The 26,724-nt window shown below is 41.8% G+C and overlaps 1 protein-coding gene across 1 annotated transcript in view; it reads right to left on the reverse strand.

The window, feature by feature from the left end:
* The window catches only part of LOC139290483 (rho guanine nucleotide exchange factor 2-like), a 35,822-nt gene extending 12,454 nt beyond the window's left edge, over nucleotides 1-23,368 (reverse strand). Inside the window, exons 1-8 of the mRNA XM_070912273.1 lie at nucleotides 23,200-23,368; nucleotides 13,614-13,776; nucleotides 5,830-5,897; nucleotides 5,674-5,737; nucleotides 4,540-4,672; nucleotides 3,549-3,652; nucleotides 3,020-3,163; nucleotides 2,662-2,912 (exon numbers count right to left, since the gene is read on the reverse strand). Of these exons, the coding sequence (XP_070768374.1) occupies nucleotides 2,662-2,912; nucleotides 3,020-3,163; nucleotides 3,549-3,652; nucleotides 4,540-4,672; nucleotides 5,674-5,737; nucleotides 5,830-5,897; nucleotides 13,614-13,776; nucleotides 23,200-23,256 (984 nt within the window). The 5' untranslated portion in view covers nucleotides 23,257-23,368. The remainder of the gene's footprint in view (nucleotides 1-2,661; nucleotides 2,913-3,019; nucleotides 3,164-3,548; nucleotides 3,653-4,539; nucleotides 4,673-5,673; nucleotides 5,738-5,829; nucleotides 5,898-13,613; nucleotides 13,777-23,199) is intronic.
* Between the last annotated feature and the right edge of the window lie 3,356 nt (nucleotides 23,369-26,724).

The raw sequence follows: 26,724 nt of genomic DNA on the forward strand, positions 1-26,724 counted from the left end.
CTCATCGGACTCATCTCTGGAGAGGATGAGTCTGCCTACAGGTGGGAGATTGACCATCTGGTGACCTGGTGCAACAGCAACAACCTGGAGCTTAACGCTTCAAAGACAGTGGAGATGGTTGTTGACTTTAGGAAGAGCGCAGCCCCACCCGCCCCCATCACCCTGTGTGACTCTCCAGTGGACACTGTGGAGTCCTTCCGTTTCCTGGGCTCCATCATCAGCCAGGACCTCCGGTGGGAGCTGAACATCAGCTCCCTCATCAAGAAAGCCCAACAGAGGATGTACTTCATGAGGCAGCTGAGGAAGTTTAACCTGCCACAAAAAATGCTGGTTCACCTCTACACTGCCATCATAGAGTCCATCCTCACCTCCTCCATCACTGTCTGGTACGCTGCTGCCTCCACCAAGGACAGACGCAGACTGCAGCGTATCATCCGCTCTGCAGAGAGGGTGATCGGCTGCAACCTCCCATCTCTTCAGGACCTGTACTCCTCCAGGACCCTGAGGAGAGCAGGGAAGATCGCTGCTGACCCCTCCCACCCCGGACACCATCTGTTCGACCCCCTCCAACTGGCAGGAGCATCAGGACCAAAACCTCCCGCCTCAAAAACAGTTTCTTCCCCTCTGCAGTCAACCCCCCCCCCCCCCCAGAACACAAACACAAGTTATCCGTTCTATTAACGTACATCACCCCTGTCCCCCCTGCGTTACATTAACGCACCCACCCCCTACTGGACACTTTATCTGGACACTTTACTTTATTCTGGTCACTGCACTGTTTGTTATTTATCTTATTTTTATTCTTATTTTACCTTTTATATTCTACTTATTTGTTATCAAAACAATAGCACCTTCAGACCACGGCAAATTCCTTGTAAAGTATGTTACTTGGCAATAAACAGTTACTGATTCTGATTCTGATTCTGACTTGAATATTCCCACCACCATGTTTCACTGTTGGTTTGATCCACTGCAGTATCATTCTCTCTCCTGCTCGTCTCCTTACATACACCCTTCTGTTACTGCCAGAAATCTCTAACCTGGATTCATCAGTAAATAGGACTTTTCTTCATCCACAGTAAAATGCTGCTGTTTCTTAGCCCACCCCAAGAGTTTGGCCTCGTTTCCCCTTCTGAGAAGTGGTTTAGAAACCGCTACTGGTTCTCTGAGACCACTACAAGACAGACTTCTTTTGACAAGACTTTTGCTGATTGGAGTCTGGTGTTCTTCTGATCTTCTGATGGTGTGGTCTCTTTTGGTCTGCCTGATCGTGCTGATCGTGCTGATCGTGCTGACTATAACAGGTGAACACTGGCTGCAAGCTGAGTTCATTGAACGAGCCGTCGATGAGGAGATCAGATCCACCTGAGTGTCATCTGAACGCATGCTTCGAAGGAAGGATACAACTCAAAGACATCTGACCTTTTGGAAGAAGGACTTCAGTTGATCAATGCAACAAATGTGCTTAAATTTGATTGCCGACCTACAAATAGTGCAGAATCAACATATTTCTTCTTCATTTTACATGTCATAACTTCTTGTGTTTTTCAATGTTTCTGAATCCTCAAACTTTGTGATTATTTCCAGGTTTACATGAAAATATCTGAGATTTTCAATGTGGTCTCAGACTTTTGGACCCCACTGTATGTAAATGTGTATATATATTGTATGTGTATATGTGTACATGTACTGGATGTATGTATATATGTGTACATGTACTGGATATATGCATATATATGTGTATATGTGTACATGAACTGGATATATGTATATATACATGTCAGGATGGGTTGGTTTGTTCAGAGACGACGTAGAAGTATACATTTTAAGTACTTGTACTTTTTGTGAATATTTCTGTTTTTTTGCTACTTAATACTTCTACTGCACTTCAGAAGAAAAACATACCTTTTACTCATTTATCTGACAGCTGGTTAGTTTGCAGATTAAGACTTAACATACAAAACATGATCAGCTGGTAAAATATGAAGTATTGTTATGCATTCAACTTCTACATGCCTTAGAACAGAATACGTTCTTTCACTTTTGATACGTACATTTAGCTGATTTACTAAAGTTCAATTTTTGAAGGGGAGTATTTATATAATGTGGTATTAGTACTTTAACTTAAGTACAGGAAAGGATCTACTGGTGAAATGTCATTGTTGTGGCAGTGATGCTGTGGTTGATGAAATAACTTTTTGCTTTTGGCACATGAGGTAAATATTTGTCATATATTGTGAGCGACAGTCTTCTGCAGGAGAGAAGTGTTTTCAGTATCAGTAAGTATAATGATTTGTCTAGCAGGTGGAGCTATTTCCCTCTACACACACTGACCAGTTCAGACTATTTCAATACATTTAAAGCTGAACTCAGTTCAGTTTCAAAACAGCCAGAGGGTTAGGGTTAGTCTTACTGTTTTCTCACACAATGATGTGAATGTAAAAAAGAGTCAGAAGTTGCTCTTTAAACTTTGTCTGACTTCGGTTTATCAGATGTGGAGAATCTGGATTTCTCAGATCACACAGCTGATTTCTGGAATCCTGTTGAGTCTCTGACAGGTTGAATCTTGACCTTCATGAAACCCTGATCCTGTATGATGTCGTCCCTGAACATTAATAACCTCAGTGAGTCAAGACACAGAGATCACCTGTGCTGCTGTACCTGTCTGAGGAGCAGCTCTCCGATCCTGCGGACGGTGAAGTTGGTGGAACTGCCTTCCATCAGACCTTCCTTCCTCCTGTTCAGCAGCTCCGACAGGAAGCTGGAGTGCCACTCCAGCAGCTGGTCCAGACAGGGGAAAATGGTGTGAACCACGCCCGCCTCCAACATCACCTCCTCCAGCATCCCCCGCCGGTACACCCCCTCCATGATCCGCAACGTCCGCACGTGGTGGAACTCCGTCTGGATCAACTCTGAGAGACAGAGATGTAGAGAGAGAGCCAAGAGACTGGTTTAACCTGATGCAGTTGTCATGGTAACAGAAACACAAAGACGTATATATATATATATATATATATACCGTAGATAACATCCTGCTGTTTTATGAGGTCTTTATGAAGCGTCTGCAAGAAGTTTGGTTCCACGACGAGACTCCAGCTGTCGGCCTGAACACAGCTGCCCTCCACCTGCAGCTCCTCCAGCAGGGGACTCCACCACCACTCACCTGCAACACACACACACAGACTTTCACTTTCTTGCTGTTGATTATTTTATAGTTGTTTATATGTAACATCTTCAACATGGTTGTAAAATAATCCTGCCAGCTGGTTTCAGATCAGCCTGCAGCTCCTCCTGCTGGCTGGGAGACTGGGGGACTTATTCCAAAAATTGTGACATCATCAAATTAATATCTAATGAACAAAGTCAACTAAAATATGAAGGAATTATACTTTTGATCATTGTGACCATTAACCGATCCACAATCTGCTGCACGGCTCTCAATATGAACTCAAATAAAAATTAAAACTGATAATAAAATAATAATGTGATTAAATGGCTGATGACATTGTTGATACATCATAGAGATGATATAAAACGGCTGAACAGACCGTCATCAGTCAGAGACTCCATGGACAAAGTCCTGCTCCTGAAGTTCAAAGACTCAGTGGACTGAGACAGAATCCTCCTGAGACCAACAGAGTCCTCACTCACACTGAGGAGAGACAGACAGGTGGAGAGAGAGACCAGAGAGACAGAGAGAGAGAGAGAGAGAGAGAGAGAGAGAGAGAGAGAGAGAGGGCAGGTTAAATAACTCTTCTGTTTCAGTCATTCAGTTTTGTAAGAAAGCAGTTTGTTGTAAAATGATCTAAAACAGTAAAATGACTAAGTAACCATAGCAACTGTTTCTACTGAGCCACACAACTTCATGGAGTCTAACCGTCCCTTAAAATAACTTCAGTGTGTAATTTAAACTTTAAGTTGATGTTATTTAGACTTTTATGCTGCTGTAACTATATGTATACACACACACACACACACACACATACATACCCTATATGTTACATATACAGTATATATACATATACATATATGTATATATACATATACATATATATATATACATATACATATATGTATATAGCCTGAACCTGGAAAATAATCTTTTCATCATTCCTAGGAATCAGTCAAGGATCCGACTACTAAACGTCTCCGGAGACTCAGCAACAGCTGAATAATCCCTCCCCACGGTAACCAGGAGTCGGTGAAGCCTGGTTTCCCCTTTGTCCTTTTTCTTTTTTGAACTTATTTTACAACATATTTTTTACACATCAGTACTCGGAAGTTACTTTTTTAGGTGCAGCTGTGTACACCTGTGTCATAAACTTCTACCTTTATAAAGCTGATGAGGTTCAGTGTTTGTTGATATGTTTGTTACTGAGCTCGTAGTGAGTTGAGTTGTTGGACTGAGCTGCATTATATCTATTATATTCAACAGTCAGAGTAGAAACACATCCCTGAAGGACCTAAAGACAACAACAAGCTCCTTCAGCTGAACATCTTCTACATTCAACAACCAATCAGGTGGCTGCTCAGTCTCACCCTGCAATATTATTGGTGGAGACGCTCTTCGCTAGCGAGAGGCCAGAGCGAACCCGTCTGGACCCGAGCAGTGACTGACGAAGACTGTCTGAGGGATAGATGGCCGAGCTGGGACGCTCCTTCATCATCGGAGCTGAAGAGACAGAGAAGAAGAAACACTCGTCATGATAAAGCTACGAAAGAGAAACAGACTTTTAAAAACAAATAGATGATGAACACTTGATGAGGAGACCAACAAATACAACTAGTGTCTCTTCTGAGAGACGGACTACAAACAGAATGGAAATGTTCTAACTTTTAGTACAAAACACTGGATCATACATCTCCCACAATGCAGCTTGATAGTATCTCTCATTGGGAGTGGGAGACTCATTCCTCCCAAATGTACAACTGAGCGCCACAGGAAATCATTCCTGCATGTGGCCATCAAATTTTTCAACTCCTTCCTCTGACTGTCACACACTCAGAATAAACAGACTAATTCTGGACCTGCTTCTACACAAACTACCTCACTATTATTTATTCTTTAAACGTTTCAGTGCAGTACATATATAGTCATACACAACAGTACAATACTTACATACATACATATATATACATACATATATATATATACATATACATTGTTATTGTATATATTTTTTACTTTTATTTTTCACTTAAATATTGTAAATGTGCATATTTTTATTTTCTATTTCTTATTTTTATATTTTGTACATACTTTTAGTTCTAAATTTATGCTACTTTCTACTCTTGAATGGGAGCACCGGTACTGTACAATTTCCCCCCGGGGATCAATAAAGTATTTCTGATTCTGATTCTGATTTCTGATTCATTGTAATGGACAAAGTAGTCTCTAGCCAGACCTCTCCACACAGAAAGGTCTGGCTCAACATCATCACTCTGAGATAGAAGATGAAAACGACCTGCCTTGTTTGTTTTTCTTTAAACCAATATCACAGTCGCTTTGGGCGGGGCTAAGCCCAGGATGCAGCGACGGTAGCACGCAGAGAGGAAGAGGAGGAGAATGAGACTGAAATAGTTGGCCAATGGCAGACTTATCCCAACAGCCTACATCCTGTGAGCCAGACTATAAACAGGCAGACAGGTAGAGAGAAAGACAGGTTGACTCACTTTTGGTGCGCAGGGCAACATTCTGCAGAGCTGAACTGTTTCTCACCATCGCCAGCTTCTGTTGCTGTAAGAGAGAGACAGACAGGTAGTCAGTACAGACAGACAGACATAGAGACAGACAGGCAGGTAATCAGTAATGAGTAAGACAAGTCTTACCCTCTGTTTCATCTTGGCACAGCTGGCCAGACTGTCTCTGCAGCGGTTGTGGATGGTGACATTACAGGCTGAGAGACAGACAGACAGGTAGCTGGTCAGAAACATGTTACTGTATTTATTGATCAGGTTCTCTGGAGTTATGTTACTGTATCTACACACATCATCAGATCAATTATTCTGCTGTATCTAAACATCATGTTGAGAAACATCAGGGAGGACGTCTGAACGCAGTAATGTGATTGGTTCATTCAGGACGTGTCAACAATCCTGTTTAACTGTATGTTGGTATTTTTGTCAAACAAAACCTGCAACAAAACACGAGAGAAGTCCTGCAAAAAACAGCCTGCGGTCAAAACATGTGGTGAGAAATTATCCTGCTGCATTTTATGACAGAACAAACTGTCACCAGACGTGGAGGTTAAGTTGTGTTAGGGTTAGTGTTAAAACCTGTCACACACATACTGTACACGCTACACACACACACACACACACAGGGACCAAAAAAAACCAACACTGATTCGACGACAAAAAAATCATGACTTTACTTTTCTGCAGTTAGGATGATGTCATCACTTGAAACCAACAAACACACACACAGTTATAAATGCCACAGTCTGTGTGTGTGTTAATAGGGTGTTTGTTTATTTTCATATATTCAGTTTGAAACGTTCTCAGTAACTTTTTATTCAGAATTAAATATTTTTCTGTCTGTTCAGATGAAAGAGACAGAGAGAGAGAGAGAGAGACAGACAGACAGACAGACAGAGAAAACCCTCAGCAGTAATGACTGAATGAGCTTCTTTAATGATAAAATTCTAACTATTAGAGACAAAATTGATCACCTCCTGTCTTCAGGTGGTACCTTACCTTCAAACACAGGAATCTCAGAAACAGCTGTAAAACCTGATATATATTTAGATTGCTTTCCTCCCATTGACCTTCACCAAATAACTCAAACCATTTCTTCATCTCCAACTAGGCTGCTTAAAGAGGTTTTACTTTTAGTCAGCACTTATTTACTAGACATGATCAATCTGTCTTTATTAACAGGTAGTAGCTGTAATTAAACCTCTTCTTAAAAAGCCCAGTCTTGATCCAGAGGTTTTAGCCAACTATAGACCTATATCTAACCCTCCCTTTCCTTCTGGTACACCTAGCTGCTGCAGCCCTGGGCCTGCTTGACTGTCATCGCAATTATTATAATTATTATTAGAGATACAGTGAGAGAGAGAGAGAGAGACAGAGAAAGAGATTTTCTTTTTTTGATTTTTACAAAAACACTTTATTTACATACTTCACATATTTACAGACAACTCAATAAAGTGCTAATTAAAAATAAGATATCCAGTAAAAACCTGTGCAAAATGCAATTCATCATTATTAACAGAACAGACGATGTCTCCGTAGCACCAGCGCTGTCTAAAAGCGTCCAAATCACCAATGTGTTTAAAAAACCTGTATTTGAGCCTGATGTTACAGAGCCAGACTTACCTGGCCTCCTGTCCCTCACGGTTCTCCACCCGGTTCTTCCTGCTTACATATATGGCCATCTTTGCTTCTCCTGAGAGGAAGTTTAGGAGCTGCCACTTCTCTCTGTTTATCTTTTTGTAGCCAGCTCCCATGATAAAAACACTCTGAGAAAACTTCACACCAAAGAGACTAAAAACCAACGTTAGAAGAGTGAAGAACTCTGTGAGTCTCTGACACTCAGTAAAAACATGGAAGACAGTCTCGCGGAGATCACAGAATGGACACTTGTTAAAAACAGCAGGATTAAGAATAGAAATAAAAGCGTTGGAGGCGACGGCACCGTGTAAAATCCTCCACTGGAGCGCTCAGCGCCAGCCCTGCCGCATCCACCAGCTGCTGTAGGCACAGGGTCCTGGACCTGCACAGCGTTCCCATCAGGCCGGGTGTGGCGCTGCTGCTGATGTCCAGCCTGGCCCTGTGTATCAGTGGCTCTTTCAACAACCAGTGTAGAGAGTCAGACTTCAGACACCTTTTTTTATTAAAAAGGGCCCAGGACTTAAAAACACCCTGATAAAATGGAGGCAGCCCACCTAACTTTAAAAGTTTTAAATCAGTTAAGAAAAAAAAAATATATATATACAGTAACAATGTATATATATGTATGGATGTGTTGCACTGTAGTGTATAACTATATATGTATTGCACTATACATGTATTGCACTTAAACAATCACTATTTATTGTGATATATACATTGTTACTGTATATATATATTTTTTTTTTTACCTCACTTCACTTAAATACTGTAAATGTGTATATTTTTTATTTTCTATTTCTTATTTTTATATTTTGTACATACCTTTAGTTCTAAATTATGCTATTTTCCTACTCTGGAATGGGAGCACCGGTGCTGTACAATTTCCCCCCGGGGATCAATAAAGTATTTCTGATTCTGATTCTGATTCTGAACAGTGCAGCGTCCAGCCCCAGGTTGTTAGCACGTCTGAGAATGCAGCTGGCCACGTCTCTCCAGACTAAATCTGCTGGACCTGTTAAATATTTCTGTATAAACTGGAGCCTATAAGTAGCTGTTCGGCTGGCCAGGTGGACGAGGCCCTGTCCCCCCTCCTCTCTGGCTAAAAACAGCACCCCTTGTGGCACCCAATGCAGACCGTCCCAAAAAAAATCCACCATTTTCCTCTGTATTTATGCTAATAGGTCTGAGGGGGGATCTATACATGTCAGACGGTGCCACAGTTGGGATGCCACAAGGTTGTTTAAAACCAGAACCCTACCTTTAAAAGACATTTGAGGGAGCAGCCATTTTCATTTGGAAAGTTTTCCCTCAATCTTTTCTGTGACGTTCTCCCAGTTCCTCTGGACCATGTTTTCTTTTCCCAGAAACACTCCCAGGTACTTTAGGCCGTCCTTTCTCCAGGCCAGGCTCTGGGGAAGAACTGGGAGACCTTCACGCCATTCACCGACAGCGAGGGCTTCACTCTTTTTCCAATTCACCCTCGCTGCCGATACAATAGTAAATTTTTCCACCATAGTGGCTAGAAGGTCTGCATCCCTCTGGCTTCCGATAAAAACAATGACGTCATCGGCGTATGCCGATAAAACAATGTTTCCACTAAAACCAGGTAAAACCAGTCCTTGGATGCTGGAGCGTATCTTGTTCAGTAGGGGTTCTAGGGAGAGTGCATAGAGCATCCCCGACAGAGCACAGCCCTGCAGACCCCTCTACACACTCTAAAAGAAGCACACAGACCACCGTTAAACTTCAGCACCCTCTCCACGTCACTGTACAACACCTTGATCTTAGCTATGAAACCTGCGCTGAACCCAAACTTCTCCATGACCTTCCAGAGGAAGTTGTGCTCAACGCGGTCAAAAGCCTTTTCCTGGTCTGGAGAAATCAGACCAGTGTTTATACCCAATGAGCTAATTAGGTAGACATTATCTACCATGGACCTGCTGGGCACACAGTAGGTCTGGTCCCGATGGATGACCTGCTCCATAGCTCCCCTCAGCCTGTTGGCCAAGGCCTTGGACAGAAGCTTGTAATCCACACACAGCAAAGACGCTGGTCGCCAGTTTTTGATGTCCTGCAGGTTTCCTTTCTTGGGCAAGAGCGTAAGAACAGCTCTGCGGCAGGACATCGGCATGGAACCAGAGGCCAGACTTTCATTAAAAACATCTAAAATATCTACACCTAAGATGTCCCAGAAGGCTTTATAAAACTCTATTGTCAAGCCGTCAATGCCGGGAGCCCTCCGACCCTGCATGCTTTGCAGGGCTGCCTGAAGCTCCCTCATCTGCAGCGGCTCCTCGAGCTGGGAGTTAGTATCCCCAGAGACCCGAGGCAGTTCACTGCAGAACTCCTCCAGCAGTGTGTCCTCCTCCTCGTACTCAGTAGAATACAGAGTGGAGTAAAACTCCACCGCTCGCCTTCTGATCTGGCCTGGCTCCATGAGCTCCTGCCCCGTGTCTGACAGCAAGGAGTGGATTACCTTCCTCTGTCTGTTCTTCTTCTCCAGGCCGAAGAAGAAGCTAGAGGGAGCATCCATCTCAGTGATGTTCTGAAATCGGGACCTGACCAGTGCACCCTGTACTTTACCATCTAGCAGGTCGGCTAAAGCCAGTTTTTTTTACTTTGAGGACTTCAATATATCCTCGATCTCCTGTGGACTCACTCATTTTCTCTAGTTCCACTATATCACTCTCCAGGTCCTTCATAGATCTGGTGACGTCTCGTGTAACATTGAGGGTGTGCTGTTGACATAGAAGTTTAATTTCAGTCTTCCCATGGTCCCACCACTGCCTGAGACTGCTAAAATCACCCTTCCTCTGTCTAAAAACACCCCAGAAATACATAAGAACCTCCCTGAACTTTTTGTCAAATGTTAAAATTGAATTAAAATGCCAATATGCACTTTTTGGCAAAATATTTCTAATAAAAACATGACATAAAAGCAGGGAATGATCCGTAAAACCAGCAGGTATAATTCTGCACATTTTAAATATATTAAAATGATGCTTAAAACAATAAATACGGTCAAGTCTGGCTAAGGAGATCCTACTCTCTCTGAGGTGGGACCATGTGTACTTTCTGCTGTCTGCGTGCATCCTCTACACGTCCACCAGGCCATGAGAGTGGACCAGCTGCCCCAGAGCATGCTGGGATGCTGGATGAGGCTCTGCATGGTTGCGATCTAAAGACGCATTTTTAGTACAATTAAAATCCCCACCCAAGAATAAAAAATCCTCCGAGGCACAGCTATTTAAAACATCGTTGACTTTTTGTAAAAACAGCTTCCTCTCTGCACTGTTTGTTGGAGCGTACACGTTGATAAAAACAGCAGTGAAATGTTCAAACCGAGCTTTAGTTAAAAGTAACCTCCCCTCAATAAAATGCTCGACCTCCAGCGAGACTGGAGAGAAGTTCCTTTGTCTGCTGGAGAAGCGACCTGATCTTTTCTGCAGTGTACAGCTTTCTCTGCTGGCTGCTGCTCAGTTTAAAACACGGCACATCACTGCTGTCCGACACACACTCCTCCTCACTCCCGCTTTCATCCGTCTGTTTCCTCACGGTGTCCTCCCCAACTACTCGTTTTTGCCTCACTGGCTGCATTTTTTGTTTGTCTCCTGCGTTTGTTAGCAGGTTTTGGTTTTGCTGTTGCTGCTGCTGCCTCCTGCTCCATCTCAGCTTCCTCCACCTGCTCACTCCACACAACACTTTCCTCACCTGACTTATTTTCCTGTGTTTCACTTTCCTTACCTGCCTGTATCTCTCCTAACTTACCCGTCTCACTGACCTCACCTGTTCTGTTTATCTGTTCCACCCCCCCCCCCCCCCCCCACTGTCACCTGTTTTTGACCCCTTTTCTCCCCCAACCTCACTGTCTCCTACCTCACCTACACCCTCACCACCTTTTTCTGCATCACACCCACTTCCACCATGTACATTATCCCGTGACACCCCGTGTACCGGGTCAGACACAGCAGCCAAACGACGCGTCACGGCGCGCCCCGGGCGGAGAGACTGCCGCCGGGGCTGACGGACCCGCCAGCTGCGGCCGCCCCCAGCCCCGAGACAACGGGCGGCCCCGCCGCAGCGCCGGTCGCCCCCCCCCCCCGGGCCAGGCCGAGCCGGATCACCGCGCCCCGGACAGGCCTTCACGGTGTGTCCCTCCTCACCGCAACCAAAGCACTTCATTACCGATGAGGTTGCAAATATCACGTAGTCATAATCATCTACTTTAACGTGGAAGCGGAGGTTGAGCTCCTCGTCCCGGTTGTTCAGTATCATATATAACTGTCTCCGGTGAGACACTACGTGCTTCAGTAACTGAGATCTGCATCCAGACAGGATCTTTTTAATGGGGGAAACCACTTTTCCGTGTCTGGAGAGTTCTCTACTCTCTAAACTCATCGGTAATAAAAGGAGGGACATTTGACAAGACAACTTTGGTTGCGGGCTGCGTCAGCGGCAACACCGACACAAACATTCAGTTCACCGAAATACCTGTCTCGATGACGCGGTTCACCTTGTCCACCTGGTCCAGGCAGATAACCGCTAGCCCGATGTCCTCCACACTGCACGGGAAACCGGCGGAGATCTTAACGTGTTTCCGCGTGAGCCTGGAGAAGTCTCCATTTACCATGGTGTCAGAGACGCCGGCCAGCAGAGACACCGGCAGGAGACAAAGAAAACCCCAACAAACCACAAAAACCACAAAGGTGCACCAACTATCAATTAAAGTAAACCACCACCAAGAAAACTACTTTAAATTAAACATATTACTGAAAAAAAGAAACGAAAAAAAGTACGAGATCCACTCACTCAGCGTCTCACTCACACGCCACAATCTCCCAGCATGCACTCTGAGAGAGAGACAGAGAGAGACAGAGACAGACAGAGCGAGAGAGAGACAGAGAGACAGAGCGAGAGACAAAGAGAAAGACAGAGAGAGAGAGAGAGAGAGAGACAGACAGACAGAGAGAGAGAGAGAGAGAGAGAGAGACACACACAGAGAGAGAGAGAGACAGAGCGAGAGAGAGACAGAGAGAGCGAGAGACAGACAGAGAGAGAGAGGTCCCGGATCTTGCCCATATATGATAAATAAAATATTAATTTCAAAAAGACAATGCTAATACCAACCCTCCGAAGGAAGGACTCGAACTCGAAGTTCTGGATGAACTCACATTAAAAAGCCTGTAAACTTTTAACAAGTCCTGTTTGATTGTACTGGATCAAAGACCTGAACCTGCTGCCTCTCAGACAACAGAGTCCACCTGCTGCTGAAGTGGGGTTAACAGGCACACGCATGTGCAGGTGCATGTACAGTCCCATGCGCGCAACTTAACCTATGTTAAGAGACATATGTACGCACACACATGCATGTGCATGGCTGAGTTGTACTCATCACACACACACACACGTACATATGTGCATCTTGTCCTCCGTGACCCATTTCACCCCCCATACACACACACATACACACACACTCTGAGACACGTGTCCCCTCGACCCAGTTCTCAGGGTTCATCCACAGCAACCAATCAAAATGTTGGACAACAGGGTCACAAACACACACACACACACACACGGTATCAGAGTCCGTCTATTGTGTTCACACGTGGAGAGTTAACACTGTTACAATGATCTCAACTGTTTGTGTGTGTGTGTTAATCTGAAGTGCATCTGTTCATTGTGAAGGAGAAGGATTAACACACCATCTGTTTAGCACACACACATTTCATTTATAGAAACATTTACAGTATGTAATGTGAAAACCTCAGAATCAAATGTTTCATTAATATCAGTTATTCATTAATATCCTGTTCATCCATGTTGTGAAGGTGAGCAGCAGACAAACAGGCAGACAGACAGGTTTACAGGTGAGAGCCAGACTCTGGTCTGGTCTGTTGGTGTGAGACTGGATGTGTGTGAGATGAGATGTGTGAGACTGGATGTATGTGAGACTGGATGTGTGTGAGATGAGATGTGTGAGACGAGATGTGTGTCAATAATCTTTCATCATGTTCTGCTGCTGTTTCACATTAAAAGCTTCTCATATGTAAATACATAAAAGCTTTTATTGTGAAGCAGCAGCAGGAAATTCTGATTTATTCAGTGACAGATAAATGACTGATTGATAAAAAGTAATTTACATCATCTTTAGTTCAAAATGTTTTATTCTGACAGGTCACACCCTGGAACCCTTCAAGGTAGAGAGGCCGGTGTCTCATCTGTACTGTGGGTTTGGTGTGTGTGTACATATATATATATATATATAGTATATATGTTACCTGGGCAGCTGAGCGCCTCCTTGGCCGTGATGCTCCTGTTGCAGGAGGAGCACAGGGTGGTGGAGGACACAGTCAGGGAGGTGAACAGGTGACCATTGCTGTACCTGGCCTCCCTCTCTCGCGCCTCCTTCTCTCGCTCCTTCAGACGCTCCTTCTCTTTTTTCTGAAAAGACAGACAGACAGGTCAGTTACTCTTCACTCACAAGTTCATCTGAGTGTCATGTGACCACAAGTGTGTTTTGTAAATCATGTCACACACAGGTGTTCCGTATGAATGGATGAATGAGTGTTGGGTGGGGTTACATTCACACAAATACTCTGATCTCTGGTCACACAAAGACTCAGTTTTTAGCTAAAGACTGGTTCTGCCTCCACAGGGCCGATGGGGAGCCCCCACCCCGCTGATCTCTATCTGATGTTTCCACGGTTACAGCTTCATGTGTTTCGGATTGAATTATGTTTGAAGATGTAAATTAGGAACTCTGCTGCAGCTCTTTCTAATCACACTGTGGAGGTCAGAAGCCCTGATCTGATTGGCTGTCTCAGATGCCTTGCTCAGGGGTACACAGCTGCTGCTGGTATGAATTATAGATGAAGGTCAGACTCCAAACAGACAGACACTCTGCTTCAGGACACAGCATAAGCCCATGGACTCATGGGAGCTGTAGTCTAGATAGAAACTACAGGGACCATCAGGCCTGTCAGCAGGATGACCTCTGACCTCTGAACACTGAACAATAACTGAAGAGATTCATAATAAACTCTCAGACTGCATCTAAAAATGGATTCAAAGTTACACAACTACGGTTTATAGACAGGAACACAGAGAGAGGCATTGTGGGTACACCAGGCTAACAGTCCACAGCCACATAACAGCTCTGTGAGGCTGAGACACAGTGGAGCTTTGAAATGCTCTAAACTCGTTCAGCCTCCACATCATCTAGTCACTTCCTAAAAGCAGTTTCTCATTCTTTTGAACAAATTCTAAATGCTTTGGCTCATTCATGCAAGTGATTATGTTCAATTGTCTGCTGTTTCCTACATTATCAATCGCTTATGTCATGTTGATCTAAGTGTATTATACTGGTTCTCTGATGAACAGTCTTATCCCCCAAAAACATCCAGGCATGAGTTCATTGCATCAGTCATTACATGCAAAATGGTTGAACGAGTCGTTATTGTCTGTCAGGCAGATTTTCTCTATTAGACTTCTTTTGTAAATGGATTCAATCCATGAATTGCTCTCAGGTGAATCATGACTCACTAACAAAGATGAATGTGTGATGCATTGGATCGACCAATGATCCAGCTGGTTCTCTAAAACAGCTCAGAGGTGCACCTTGGCATTTATAGACCGAGTACAACAGGTGTTACAATGGAAGACCAACAAGGACATGAACAGGGTTAACAGCTGGGCAGAGTCCCCCGTACAGCGCCGCTTGTACAGTTCTGCTTTAGGCTGCATTCAGACCAAACCAGGCGTTGCTGCGATTAGCGCAGGGTTGTGCAGTGGTGTGAGAGCTCTGGAGCTCCAACATCGGGTTGTCTTTCTCCAAAAGTTGAATGTGTTTCAAATTTTCTGTGTTTTTTTTCAGCTCAACTCACTACCCACATTCAAACGAATGGGAGGACAGGCGTTTCTACCGGGACACCTAATTTGGTCTGAATGCAGCCTTTGGTGTGTTTCCTCTGTATACGTTTCTAATTTTGTATTTTGTTCTTGTCTTGTCTTTTCCTTTTCTGTATCGCAATGATGGTCTGTCAAGAAATTACAGTCCTGTCCAATCTCTCGCAATCAATCTCTCACATACAGTAATGTATACATTTGTACTGTTGAAATTGATATATGCCATAAAGAAAGTGCAGCCATGTTCATTTCAATCATTGTCATCAAAACCAAGGGCGTAATTTATGTCCTTGCCACTTTTCTGATTCCCTGAAATTGTTCCCACCACTAATTTGATATTAATTGCATATGTTAACTTCCTTATGTTCCCACTGGATGAGAAATAGAGTTTCTATTGGTATTTGTTGGCTTTATTCCCGCCTCCTTTACATGCAGCGATGTGATTGCTGCAGTGCATTTTGAATCATAAACAGTGCAGTGCATTCAGTCAGAGCACAGAGCTCGAGACAGTCCAAGGCTGTCTGTCGCAGGTGCTTTGCCTTGTGTGATCATAACGTTAAGGTGCTGATATCAGATTAAACATGTTGATGGTTCAGTGATATGAAAGACACAGCTGTCCTGGGCTGACTCACTGCAGACTGTTGTGACAGAGTGTGCTGCAGGGGAATTTTGTGCTTTTGGTTTTGACTTGGCCAACATTAACTGCTCTTGTTCTTCTCATGTCAACATTAATATTATACTTGTTGGCCAAACAAGAGGAGCATTCGTAATTATTCCAGGATTGCTAGTTTGTTATTCTGTCTTCCCCAGTTTCAAATCCCATCTGTGTGGCTGCAGGATGACTGTTGTTAATATTACATTAAATTGCAATATTTCCTCTTCATTCAGTATGGATTAGCGTCATGGACGTCAAGTAAAAAAAGAGACAAAAGGTCTTCTTTCTTGGTGAATGTAAGTAGCTCTGTATGTAGTAAAGGCTGAGTCAGCTCACTGCTTTACATCTATCAGCAAATAACAATTGCCAGTAAGCACATGCTTGGTGAGTTAACTTATTATCTAGTGTTGTATTGCAATTCAGGAGTTACCTTCATTTTCATTCAGCTTTGTTGTTAACACAGACATCAGAGAGGGACAGGAAAAGAAGGAGAGAAAGGCCAGGCAGGGAAAGAGAAGAGGAGACAGGTAAGAATTTGCACTATGAGCTGTAATGTTACCTCAGAGAGCACATCCTTCCGATTTGAGCATTGTTTTAGAACAGTTTCTACCATCACTCATTTTACGTGCATGAACAAAGTGGCATATTTTTCTTTTTAAGTTAAGACGTATCACTAACCCTCACTACAGGTGTCAGAGAGACAGATCTGTGCGCTGTAATGTTATCCAATTGAGCTCATCCTTCTGATGTAACTATTATAAAATTATTTATCCCATGTGCAAGACCAAAGCTAGACAAATATAGTCATAATATATTGTGTAGAATTCCAGGAAATGCAATGAAAACACATCCTTGATCAAAACCTTAGTCATAGTTTACAACAGAAAACAACAGTTTTACAGACATCTCTTTTATAATGGTCGTCTCCAGGGAAAATGCTTTTTGGGGCAAGGCTGGGCTGCGCCACCGTATCGAGGTCTTTTTATACAATGGTAACATGCAGACAGTGGAAGGGAAGTTGAATTCTGACTGAAATAGTCGGCCAATGCCAGACTTATACCACCACCTACATCCTGTGAGTCAGACTAGTTTTTATGAAGCCCTTCCTTCAATCCAAGATGACATAGTTGTGTAGCGTGAGAATAATAAATATTAATTAATAAAAATATTAAGAACTCTGTTCGAAAATATCTTTAAACAACAATAAACAATCTGTAAATAATTTCACTTTTAAATTCTTGTTCAATTGTGGTTGAATTTAGTAACCATGGTGATGTGTTGTTCTCAACAGTAACAACAAAGCGTTTTGAATGACGGCTGAGGCTCATGGGTAATGTAGTAGAAACAGAACAAACCTGATTAGTCAGAAACACTGTGTAAATAATTCAAAGTAGTTGGCAGAACATGAACCTGTATTAATGTTTAATTATCCAGGAGAGTTTCTGTATTCAGTCACATTCAGAATTTCCATTAAAGAAACATCTGAAATAAATAATGAGGAGAACACTTAAAGAACCAGCAACTCTTCATGGCTCTGTTTTCTATTTTAGGAGACAATAAAAGCACCTGGTCACACCTGTCTGACCAATAACAATATGGACACATGACAGCCAATCAGGGCCCTCAGAGACAGTCAGTAACTGATAATGTTAGTTAACCATCAACCAACAGTTCACATGTTGTTTAATACGAACTGATATCTGTTTTCTTTTAAGATACATATACGAAATATGAACCTGTATCAGTTAATAATTCAGAAACATTATACAACATCTGTTGTAAACATAAAATCAATAAAGTAATAATAATAAAACATTGGGTTAATTAAATATTCCACAGTACAAACATCAGTGATGATGGTGATGATGATGATCATACCACACAGAACTGTTTACAGACTCTGTTGACATCATGAACAGAAAGTAGACACACAGCTGACATCACAAGCACAGAGTGAGAAACAGACGAGTCAAACTTCACTTCCTGTTTTCTGTGAGTGTGACTCGACTGATACTCGATCGTTGAGGCTGATATCGATATCTGGGAGTTTAAATAATGTGATAATAATATATCTGCCCATAGTAACTTCTTCGTTCACAGATCCTCCGTCTTTGTTCGAAAGTAAATCTGAGACTTCAGCTGTTTCACTTGTTAAGATCATGTTAAGATCTTCTGAAGTTACAGACTTCTTAGTATAAATCTTTTTGTCTCTGTGAACAGAGTTTCCTTGTTGAGCCAGAGTGAAAAGATGGAAACATAAGGACTGACTTCATACTAACAAGTCTGTATGTTTGGCCTGCTTGGTTTATGTAACTCAGACTGATGAAGCGTCATATTAACTTCAGATAAACTTTAGAATATATTTTTACACAGAATGAGGACTGTTCTCCTCAAATTTTGTTCTTCATCACAACACAAATGATGACACAACACAAGTTTGGGACAAAGCTGAAGACGAGCCGAATGCTCCAGAAACAAACCAACATAAAGATGTTTTAGTCTTTGACAGTCAGGAAGGATTATAAACCTGATGACTGAGTAAATAGACGACACACTGGACCACTGCTCAGTAACCACTGGACCACTTTCGGTAGACGACCCCGCAAATCCTGTGACAATGCCAACTATCACGTGATCTTGTACCAAAACAATCATGGATGCTAACTGTGAAACGTTCCTGTACCAAAACAAACATGGATGCCAACTGTCACATGTTCTTGTACCAAATCAGACATGGACGCCAACTGTCAAGTGTTCTTGTACCAAATCAGACATGGACGCCAACCAGCAGCTTGCACTGTTTATTTACAGTGACATTTGTGCTGAAGGCCCAAAGTGGAGGAAAGATCCTGGATGGTGAGTTTGTAGGACTGTAGAGTCTACAGAGGGAAGTGGAGGTGAGTGAACTTTGTAAAATGAAGCCAACTTCAGGGAAAGCTGTCTATTTACTGGTACGTCTCCCTCGGCGACACACAAGTGATATCATCAAATATCAAACTGCAGAAGCACATTAATGTGAGCTGTACTTTTTGTGGGGAACTCAGAGAAATGCTGGTGCATTTATTTTGGTTTTGCCTGCATACAAAACATCTGTGGAGTAAATTGTCACATTTTATTGCTGTTTATTTATCAGTTTACACGACCCTGGAAATATGTTGTGTTACTTCATTCTTCATTTGTTATTGTGACCAAACAATCAAATCAAAATTTACAGGTTTTTATTTTTTATTGACTTACTTTTCTTTTCTTGCTATACTTTTTCAATAGGTTACAATAATATTTTTTCACTCTGTCTGTCTCTCTGCTTGTCTTTCTGAACCTTTCCTTCCCGTTCTGACTGTTTTTCACATTAACGTCTGCTCTGAACTGGGAGGAGCAGGAAGGGGAAGTGTGTGTGTGTGTGTGTGTGTGTGTGTGTGCGTGTGTGTGTAAACTGTAACCTCAGTGCATTTCTGTTGAAGACAGTTTCTGCTGTTTCTGAGTCAATGATGAACGATGAACTTCGTCTGACAACAAAAATAAAGATCGGTTGTGTTGTCACATCTGACATCACTTCCTGCTGGACTTCATACTGTATGAAACGTGGCCATTGATGGTTTATAGTTGTCAACATGGACATTGTTGTCAACATTGTCACACTGTTTTGATTTTCCATAAATGACCAAACATTAACTGTTTATCTCAGTTTTATATCACAGTCCACTGAATCTCTGTGTTTTGGACAAAGATATCTGAAGATGTCAACAAGGACTTTAGGAAAGTGTGATGGATATTTGTTACTATTTTTGACATTTTACTAAACGATTAGTAGAACTGATTAGTTAATTGTTAGTTGTATCTCTGGTCTGAAGAAGATTTATGTCTATTTTAATTACACTGTACAAGTAAAAGCACAACTAAAGATAAGAGTTGATCTATAAACTCTCTGTGCAGCACATCAGTTTCATGCTCTGTACTGAAACTATGTTAAATAAATTCAAATCAGAATTAAAAAGAAGATATCTCTGGTCTGGTTTATCATCTGAGTCTGTTCAAGAACTGTAGTTTGTAGAATATAATCACAATTTGAGTATAAGTATTGATCAGTAAACTGTCACAAATTTAGTCTCCAAATGGTCTAAAACAAGTTCAATGATCTGGTGACTGTCTGCTGATCAATAAATAAAGAACTCAGTGATGGAGAGAAATAAAGAGACCTCTGTCTGATCTGGGGGGGGGGGGGGGGGTCACAAGACGGGGGGGATTGGAGAAAATAAAAGAGACAGAAACCTGAAACCAGTAGAGTCACAGTGGAAAATAGACTCAGATTCAGGTGAGAAACAGGTAACAGGTAACTGATCTGAATGCAGCTGAAACACTTCATTCATCTCTCTGAGTCATGACTAACAAATGTGACCTCACTGTGTACCAAACCTCCAATAGAATGATATTCGCTGTCAGGCTGTTGAACTGAACTCCAATATAACTCTGTTTTAGTTACAAAAACAACAAACTGTCATGTTCACTTGCAAAGTGACACAACAAGTGCGTATACATGTACAGTAGTATCCTTCCTTAACCTAGAGATGTTACCTGGAGTACTCCGTTAGAAACCAGGATACTGTTAGAATCATGTAAACAGGGAGATGAATAATCAAGTTCCATGTAAACGTCAAATCCACCAAACCGACACCAAACTTTCACCAAACGGATACCAAACTGACACCAAACTGTCACTAAATTGACACCGAACTGTCACTAAACTAACACTAAACTGATACCAAACTGTCATCAAACTGTCACTAAACTGATACCAAACTGTCACCAAACTGATACCAAACCGACACCAAACTTTCACCATACGGATACCAAACTGACACCAAACTGTCACCAAATGAATACCAAACCGTCACCGAACTGTCACCAAACGAATACCAAACTGACGCCAAACTGTCACTAAACTGATACCAAACCGACACCAAAATGTCACTAAACTGATACCAAATTGACACCAAACTGTCACTAAACTGATACCAAACTGTAAGTAAACTTTGATGGAGGCAGATGTTTTTCTGCAACTCACATTAAATATAAAAGAAGAAAGTGACGCTTCCTATAAGTTTCATGAATATGCAACTCAGCTGTTGTGATTCTTTCTTCATTTCAGTATCAGAGCTGCTGGATGTAAACATGTGACAAACATACAAAACAAGAAAAGACAGAATACAGAAACCGAAAATATCCAATCAGGAAAGTTTCAGATGAGAAGAAGAGATGAAGATATCAGAGAAGAGGACATGAAAATATCAGAGAAGAAGAGATGGAGATATCAGAGAAGAAGACATGAAAATATCAGAGAAGAAGAGATGGAGATATCAGAGAAGAAGACATGAAAATATCAGAGAAGAAGAGATGGAGATATCAGAGAAGAGGACATGAAGATATCAAGACAAGATGAAGATATCAGAGAAGAGGACATGAAGATATCAAGACAAGATGAAGATATCAGAGAAGAAGAGATGAAGATATCAGAGAAGAAGAAATGAAGATATCAGAGAAGAAGTGATTAAAATATCAGAGAAGAGGAGCTGAAAATATCAGAGAAGAGGAGATGAAGATATCAGAGAAGAAGAAATGAAGATATCAGAGAAGAAGATATTAAAATATCAGAGAAGAGGAGATGAAGATATCAGAGAAGAGATGAAGATGTCAGAGAATAAGACATTAAAATATCAGAGAAAAGGAGATGAAGATATCAGAGAAGAAGAGATGGAGATATCAGAGAAGAGGACATGACGATATCAGAAGAGAAGACGAAGATACCAAAGAAGACATGAAGATGTCAGAGAAGAAGACATGAAGATATCAGAGAAGAAGGCATGAAGATATCAGAGAAGAAGAGATGAAGATGTCAGAGAAGAAGAGATGAAGATATCAGAGAAGAAGACATTAAAATATCAGAGAAGAAGACATGAAGATATCAGAGAAGAAGAAATGAAGATATCAGAAAAGAAGAAATTAAGATATCAGAGAAGAAGTGATTAAAATATCAGAGAAGAGATGAAGATATCAGAGAAGAATACATTAAAATATCAGAGAAGAGGAAATGAAGATATCAGAGAAGAGGAGATGAAGATATCAGAGAAGAAGAGATGAAGATATCAGAGAAGAAGACATTAAGATTTCAGAAAAGAAGAGATGAAGATATCTTATCTGATGACAGAAACTGTTTAAACTGTTTAATCAAATTGGTGTTTTAGTTTTGTTCTTCTTATATATTCTAATTTAAACATGATGACTCATTTGACATCATAAAAGTATTAAAAACGAACAAAAACATTTTTTTTAATAAAAGTTAATAAAAGGTGTCGTGTTTGGCTCCTGCAGCAGACAGGAAGTCACTCCTTCTTCAGTTTACATGTTTTTACATCATCTGAGTCTTAAGATGCTTTTAGGAAACAAGACCCTGATCCTCTGTTCTATCTGTGTGTTTGTGTCTGTCTGTCTGTCTGTGTGTCAGTCAGTCTGTGTCTGTGTCAGTCAGTCTCTGTCTGTCTGTCTGTCTGTCTGTCTGTCTGTGTGTGTGTCAGTCAGTCTGTCTGTCTGTCTGTCAGCAGCTCTTTGGTTTATTAGAAACTAAAACACTGACACTTTTTTATTCTTTACCTTTTTAGTTTACAGTCAGATCAGAGGTCAGAGGTCAAACATCCACCTTCACTCCTGACCGACACTTCCTGTAAGAACACACACACACACACACACACACACACAGTGTCTCCCCTCCCCCCGCTCGTTTCCTCCTACAGGACAAAGCGGCCACGCTGCTGCTAACGGACACACACTCAAACACACCGAAAGTCCGTCTGTACAGGTACACAGTGAACGTACACCCCGACACGCACCGACCCGTACCGACACACTCCGCTGTATAAAAATATCAAATCGGTTTTCAATCTGAACTGAAAGAAAAAAAGTGTTTCCCGTTTCTGAGCTCCGCCAACTTCATCAGTGTGTTCACACACAAACTGCTTCAGCACACACCCAATCACACCGCCGATCACTGATCGATCATCTATAATAACTATCGATAACCCCTCCAACATCTGCAGTAACGGAACAACCCCGGGTCGGTGTGTTACAGATGTGAGTGAGCGGACAAAGCGGAACCGACAGAAAGTAAGACAGAGTTAATCTGTTTCTGATCGATCACGCCCAAACTGTCCCATCACTCCCACCTCATCGATAACTATTATTATCGACTATTAAAGTGAGCGTGCACGCGCCCATCATTCCGTTTCTTTCTTTCTTTTTTCCGGTGAACTCACCTTCAGGTTGATTTCCTTCATCCTGTCCTGTCTCCTGCTCTCCAGCAGCCGGGACATCCCCTCCAACTAACCAAACCGATCACACCTGATCGATCACCTGATCACAAACTAATCTATAATTAATCAGTAATAATCCGGCGGAGTGTTGGGTTCTGGTCCCGGAGCAGTCCGTAGTCTAAACCCAGGGGGCGGGGCCTGTCTCTGACTGACAGCCCCGTTCTCTACTTCTGACCAATCACAGCTCAGCCCGCTGCTGCCGCGGTCAGCCAACCCCCTCACCGCAAGCACTTCAAGCCCCACCCACCAGCATCTGTCAGGGAGCGCTTGGTTTGACACCCAGGCAGTGACATGACGGTGTGGGTGGAGTTAGTCTCTAAAACAACGTGTCAACGTGTCACGTGGTACGCAGAAGCCAATCAGAGCGCTGCAGGAGGTCACGTGAATGATGAACATTGATAATCCAGATCCAGGAATCAATAACTCCGCCCCCACCGCAGCAGAGTGTACAACACGCTGCTGTGTGACGTGGAACCACCGAGCACTGACCCCGCCCACACGGACAGTACCGGTATTAATAAAAAAACGAACCTCCCGCTTCATAACGGAAACACAAAGAAACAGGGAGACAAAATCAGAAACGGGGATATCAAAAATGTAAATGTGATCAATGACTGATCAGAGTGACGTCACACTGTGTGTACTCATAGTGCAGTAGTACTACTATATAATATGACAGGAAGTTATTATTATTATTATTATTATTATTATTAATGCTCGGAGTTTTGTATTCATTAATCAAATTGTTCAGCTGTTTATTTGTATTAAACATATTTCTTCTTCATTTGAATGTAAAAACAAAAGACTAAGATTTACAAGGTTTTTATTTCATCATCATTATACAGTATACTACAGTACGTGTGTATATGAGTATACTACAGTACGTGTGTGTATATGAGGATACTACAGTACGTGTGTATATGAGTATACTACAGAATGTGTGCGTATATGAGGATACTACAGTATATGTGTATACTAGTATACTACAGCACGTGTGTGTATATAAGTATACTACAGTACGTGTGTGTATATGAGGATACTACAGTATGTGTTTGTATATGAGGATACTACAGTACATGTGTGTATATGAGGATACTACAGTACGTGTGTATATTAGTATACTACAGTACGTGTGTGTATATGAATATACTACAGTACGTGTTTGTATATGAGGATACTACAGTATGTGTGTGTATATTAATATACTACAGTACGTGTGTGTATATGAGTATACTACAGTACGTGTGTCTATATTAGTATACTACAGTATGTGTGTGTATATGAGGATACTACAGTACGTGTGTGCATATTAGTATACTACAGTATGTGTATGTATATCAGAAACTGTTAATTGCCAAATAACATACATTACAAGGAATTTGCTGTGGTCTGATGGTGCTACATTTTTTTAACTTATAACATATAATCTGACAGACAACAAGCATGTAAAAATATAAGTCATTGTAATGTATGTTACTTGGTAATAAACAGTTTCTGATTCTATATGAGTATACTACAGTATGTGTGTGTATATTAGTATACTACAGTACGTGTGTGTAGTAATATACTACAGTATGTGTGTGTATATGAGTATACTACAGTACTTGTGTGTATATGAGGATACTACAGTACGTGTGTGTATATTAATATACTACAGTACCTGTGTGTATATTAATATACTACAATACGTGTGTGTATATGAGTATACTACAGTATGTGTTTGTATATGCGGATACTACAGTACGTGTGTGTATATGAGGATACCACAGTACGTGTGTATATGAGGATACTACAATATGTGTGTGTATATTAGTATCCTACAGTACGTGTGTGTATATAAGTATACCGACTGATACCACGACAACCAGCTCCAACAGATAACACACAGAGGAGGAAGTGATGTATGCTGACCACAGAGGAACCAACCATATGACAGCTCCACCTACTGACAAGTCTGTGAACTACACTGATCATAACACTAACACTAATACTAATACTAACATTAACACTAATATAATACTAACCACTAACTCATAGATTAATAATCAGAGATCAGTATTTTCTATTGCTGTGATGTAACAAACAAACTTACCTTTCTCTCCATCTTACAGAGGACTTCGTCTCCTCCTCCTCTCCTCCACCTGTGTGTCCTCACCTGAGGACCAACAACATACGAACACGTGTATTTAAAGGTATGAAGCTGATTCTTTATGAATGAGTCCAGCTGTTGTCTATCTCGTGCACAAGGACGAGGTCGCACACGCATTGTGCACGTGGTGACACAATACACGGTCTTGTGTCCTGGTGTCACATTATTATTATTATTATTATTATTATTATTATTATTGTTATTATTATTATCATTTCACAGATCTTCAGGTAAGATAAGCTGCCATGCACCTGATGAGTTCAATGATCCACACAAACAGTTTTAGAGACAAACTTTGAGAAATCACCACAGAGCAGCTTTAATATGAAGAAAACATAAACAAAGAAAATATAAAATACAGCTGTTAACATGCAGATGATTCACTTCTGTGAAATGATGAATCATTATGTTGTCAGACTGTTTGAACATTAAGTAAGATATATTTCTTAACAGATTTTCACTGAAAAATGAAAAACGTTCCACCACACTTGAACTACAACATGACAGCTCACTGCTGGTTGTCATAGCAGTACAACATGACTTCCAGGAAGTGTAAAGATGGTAAAGAAACACTGAAGCATCACAGAGACGAACCTGAACCAAACCAACAGGAAGTTCAACATTGATTGATTATTGATCTCATCAGAGTTAGACATGATCAAATATAAATTATATCAGGAGGAGTGAGGCCTACCGTTCAGAGGTCAAAGGTCAAACAGACGAAGAAGAAGAAGAAGAAGAAGAAGAAGAAGAAGAGTTCAAACAGAGAGAGAGAGAGAGAGAGAGAGAGAGAGAGAGAGAGAGAAAGAGAGACTGTGTGGAGGCTGGTGCTGCCTGACACACGAACAGACTGCAGCTGCTGCAACAGAAGCTGAGACACACAAAGAGGGCAGTGTGTCCTCCTTCTTCACCTCCTCCTCTCCTTCTGCACCTCCTCCTCTCCTTTAACACCTTCTCCTCTCCTTTAACTCCTCCTTATCTCCTCCTCGGCCTCCTCCTCTCCTTCTGCACCTCCTCCTCTCCTGCTGCACCTCCTTCTCTCCTTTAACACCTTCTCCTCTCCTTTGACACCTCCTTATCTCCTCCTCTGCCTCCTCCTCTCCTTCTGCACCCCCTCCTCTCCTTTAACACCTCCTTCTCTCCTTTAACACCTTCTCCTCTCCTTTAACACCTCTTTATCTCCTCCTCTGTGTCCTCCTCTCCTTCTGCACCTCCTCCTCTCCTTCTGCACCATCTCCTCTCCTTTAACACCTCCTTATCTCCTCCTCTTTCTGCAACCCCTCCTCTCCTTTAACACCTCCTTATCTCCTCCTCTCTTT

This window comes from Enoplosus armatus, chromosome 9 (assembly GCF_043641665.1).
Source record: "Enoplosus armatus isolate fEnoArm2 chromosome 9, fEnoArm2.hap1, whole genome shotgun sequence".
Lineage (NCBI taxonomy): Eukaryota > Metazoa > Chordata > Actinopteri > Centrarchiformes > Enoplosidae > Enoplosus > Enoplosus armatus.